The 2,954-nt window shown below is 31.0% G+C and overlaps 1 protein-coding gene across 1 annotated transcript; it reads left to right on the top strand.

Annotated features, from left to right (window-relative positions):
* The first annotated feature begins 721 nt into the window (after positions 1-721).
* Positions 722-2,558, top strand: LOC111379626 (antifungal protein ginkbilobin-2-like). The gene is made up of 4 exons (XM_023003040.1): positions 722-1,119; positions 2,262-2,277; positions 2,361-2,384; positions 2,532-2,558. Exons 1-4 carry the CDS (start codon positions 722-724, stop codon positions 2,556-2,558), a joined length of 465 nt encoding a protein of 154 aa, XP_022858808.1.
* Positions 2,559-2,954: the final 396 nt, after the last annotated feature.

Below are 2,954 nucleotides of genomic sequence, written 5' to 3'. Positions count from 1 at the left end.
CTGACGATTCCACTTACTAAACACCCAAAAACCAAACAATGTCCGACCCTAACAAGGAGCATTATTAGCTAAGCTTAATTCTCAAAAAAAGGTTTAAGTTTTGTTATCACTACACTTTAATTTGTTTCAAATTAGTCACTAAGCTTTAAACTTGTTTCACATTGATCACCACATTACCCTAATAGTTAATCTTAAAATTTTGATACGTTAAATTATCTTGGATTTTCTGTATTGGAGAAGTAACTCTTGAAAACTTCTTTAATTTGATGATAAATCAAGTGGACGATCTCTGCAATGAACAACATTGTTACTAATGGTAATAAATTAACATTCGGCAATTAAAGTGAAACAAATATTAAAGTAGAAAGCATAGACGGGAATAATTAAAACACTAATTGAGCTGCACAGCATTACTCCAAAAATAAAATAAATTTGCGACCAATCATTGTTTTAACTTTTTACCATCTACTTGAACATGATTGGCTAAGCTTACTTTCCTAAAAGATGGGCACGTAAGCTTAGCCAATCACACTCTAAATTTTCTACAATTATTTTATCCACTTCTTGTATCATATTCATTTCCTATAACAATGACAAAACATATGAAACAAGAACAAACAAATGAAATTCTCATAATTGGCGAAGAATCCTATATATGCACTAGCACGCTTAGTTCCACAATAATTGAAACCCCATTTTCTTGAAAAAAAGAAGTCTGCAAATGGATCTTCTTCTTCCACCAAAGACGATGATCACCCAAAACCTACTTAAATTGTCAATTTTATTGCTCACTTTTTGTTTCGTGGTATCGAGTGCACCAAACACTCGAGTCAAATTGGTGCAGTGCAACAGTAATTCATACTCGAAAGGCGATCCATTTACTATTAGTCTAGCCTATATTCTTGCTGAATTGGAGTCTACCACGCCCACCCGTGAAGGCTATGATTTCTACAATATTTCGCCTTATCCAAATGCATTTGCCTATGGGCATGCTACATGTAGCACATATTTGACTAGATCAGACTGCAAGGTCTGCCTTGGCGCAGCCAAAACTGCCATGTTGGGGTCTTGTGATGGGCGGATCGGAGCTCGAGCACAGCTGTATGATTGTAGTGTTAGGTATGAGCAATACCCTTTTGATAATTGATTTGTAAGCACTCTCACAAGTGCTTCTCAATAAAGTGTCATGTATCGTCAACTATCTATTAGTAACTTGATTCTCTCCAAATCTTGTTATTGAAAGTTTTATTTTTTCCTTTTTTTCCTAATGTATTTTTACACATGTTTGATGTAAATTTTGTTTGATTAGATCTCGTGAAAAGTGATTTATTTGGAGAATGTGTGGTTGAAATTTAAAAATGAATTAAAAAAACGAGTTATAAAAAATATACCAAACATGGCTTAGTCTCTTTAATGTTTGACTTATCGTACAATTTACCAAAATGATTTGATTATGGAAAAGCCCGGTAATTGAGAACATCGCTAACATGTACTCTAATCGAAGTAACATATGACAGACTGCTTAAATTTTCACTTGCCCTTTTGAAGAAAAATCAAAAGACTTGCATTTCTAGTCATAAGGAATCTTCATTATTCATTTCCAAAAAAATTTGCGTGCGAACATGGAACAAACTCTTAAACTGGATAGTCACATTTCTTTGGACTACGATACTTTTCTACTACTAATTTTCTAGGAAATACAAGGATTTTTGTCTCAAAAGATACACTTTAAACGAGTTAAATATCGACATATATAACTAATTTGTACACAAAACTTTTAAAACATTAAAGTTTCCACCAAACTAGTACTCCTTGAAAACTCTAGAAAACATTTATTAAAAAAAAAAAAAAAGATTTTCTAAATAAAATTCGACTTAAAGGATATTTATGATAAAAAAAATTCGAAACTTTGATTAGGAATCACAGTTAAGATATATCACTCAATTATATTTTTCAATTTATAGAGGTTCTACTATGCTTAAATAAAAAATAATTGCCCCTAAAAAGAACAACAAAATCAGAAATCCAAATAGACAAAGAAAAAATCAAAGAAATTAACAAATACTTGTACACGAATCAAGAAAACATAACCATATGATACCAAGATGGGGTTTTTGAAACCCAAAAAATATGGTAAGTTTAAAAATCATTCGAAATCTTGAAGCCAAGCAGAGGAAACGCAGAGAAGAAAGCTAAAGAACAAAAAGGTTACCGGGTCAAAGAAAATGTCCCCACATAATGATATTGGTTTTTTTCTTTAGATTAATAGCATGTTTGGTACAATTTAAAATCCAATTAAAATTAATTTTTTGACCGTTATTTCACTATTTCACCCGTCTTTTTGAATTCTTTTCTCACAGATAGAACTTACTTTATCTCTAACGGTTAAAAAATCAATTAACAAAATTCCTATCAAACAAGCACTTGTAGTGCAGATAAGTTTATTATTTTTAAATAAAACTGTATGACAACTGGTATTGTTTACATGAAATCGTAATATTCATTAATAGCTTCTACATTTTGTTTAACAGGTCAACAATATAAGTGATTTAATATAAATATCAAAAGTTATAAAGTTGTCGAAATACTATATTTCATGATCACGCGCTCCATAGTTATTCTAAAAACGCCTTTGCTGATTCTATTAAAGATTATGTTATTTCATCCCGGCCTGCAAACTGTTCTCCACAATCTAGAAATATAATTTTGTCTCAATCGATAAACATTCAACATATAAAACATCTACTGTGCACTATGCAAAACCAAAGTGTGCACATTCAAGCTATGAAACCATTTCAATTAAAAGTTTTAAGTTGTTAGATAGACGACAAATTTATTACTTAAACCGAATTTATTTTTACGGCTTAGCACATGAACAATTTTTCATGTATAAATTGGTGGTTGTGACAAGCAAAGACTCAAACTCAAAATATCTACACATGTCATAATGTACC

The sequence above is a fragment of the Olea europaea genome, unplaced genomic scaffold (assembly GCF_002742605.1).
Source record: "Olea europaea var. sylvestris unplaced genomic scaffold, O_europaea_v1 scaffold2011, whole genome shotgun sequence".
Taxonomy (NCBI): domain Eukaryota; kingdom Viridiplantae; phylum Streptophyta; class Magnoliopsida; order Lamiales; family Oleaceae; genus Olea; species Olea europaea.
The sequence above is the reverse complement of the archived record's forward strand: the minus strand, read 5'-3'. Positions and strand labels throughout refer to the sequence as shown.

Bases quoted from the DNA above. Each gene is read 5' to 3' on its own strand.
- LOC111379626 (XM_023003040.1), top strand. From the start codon at position 722: ATGGATCTTCTTCTTCCACCAAAGACGATGATCACCCAAAACCTACTT. The intron at 2,385-2,531 runs GTTAAAAAATCA...TTTGTTTAACAG, and splicing joins AACTTACTTTATCTCTAACG to GTCAACAATATAAGTGATTT.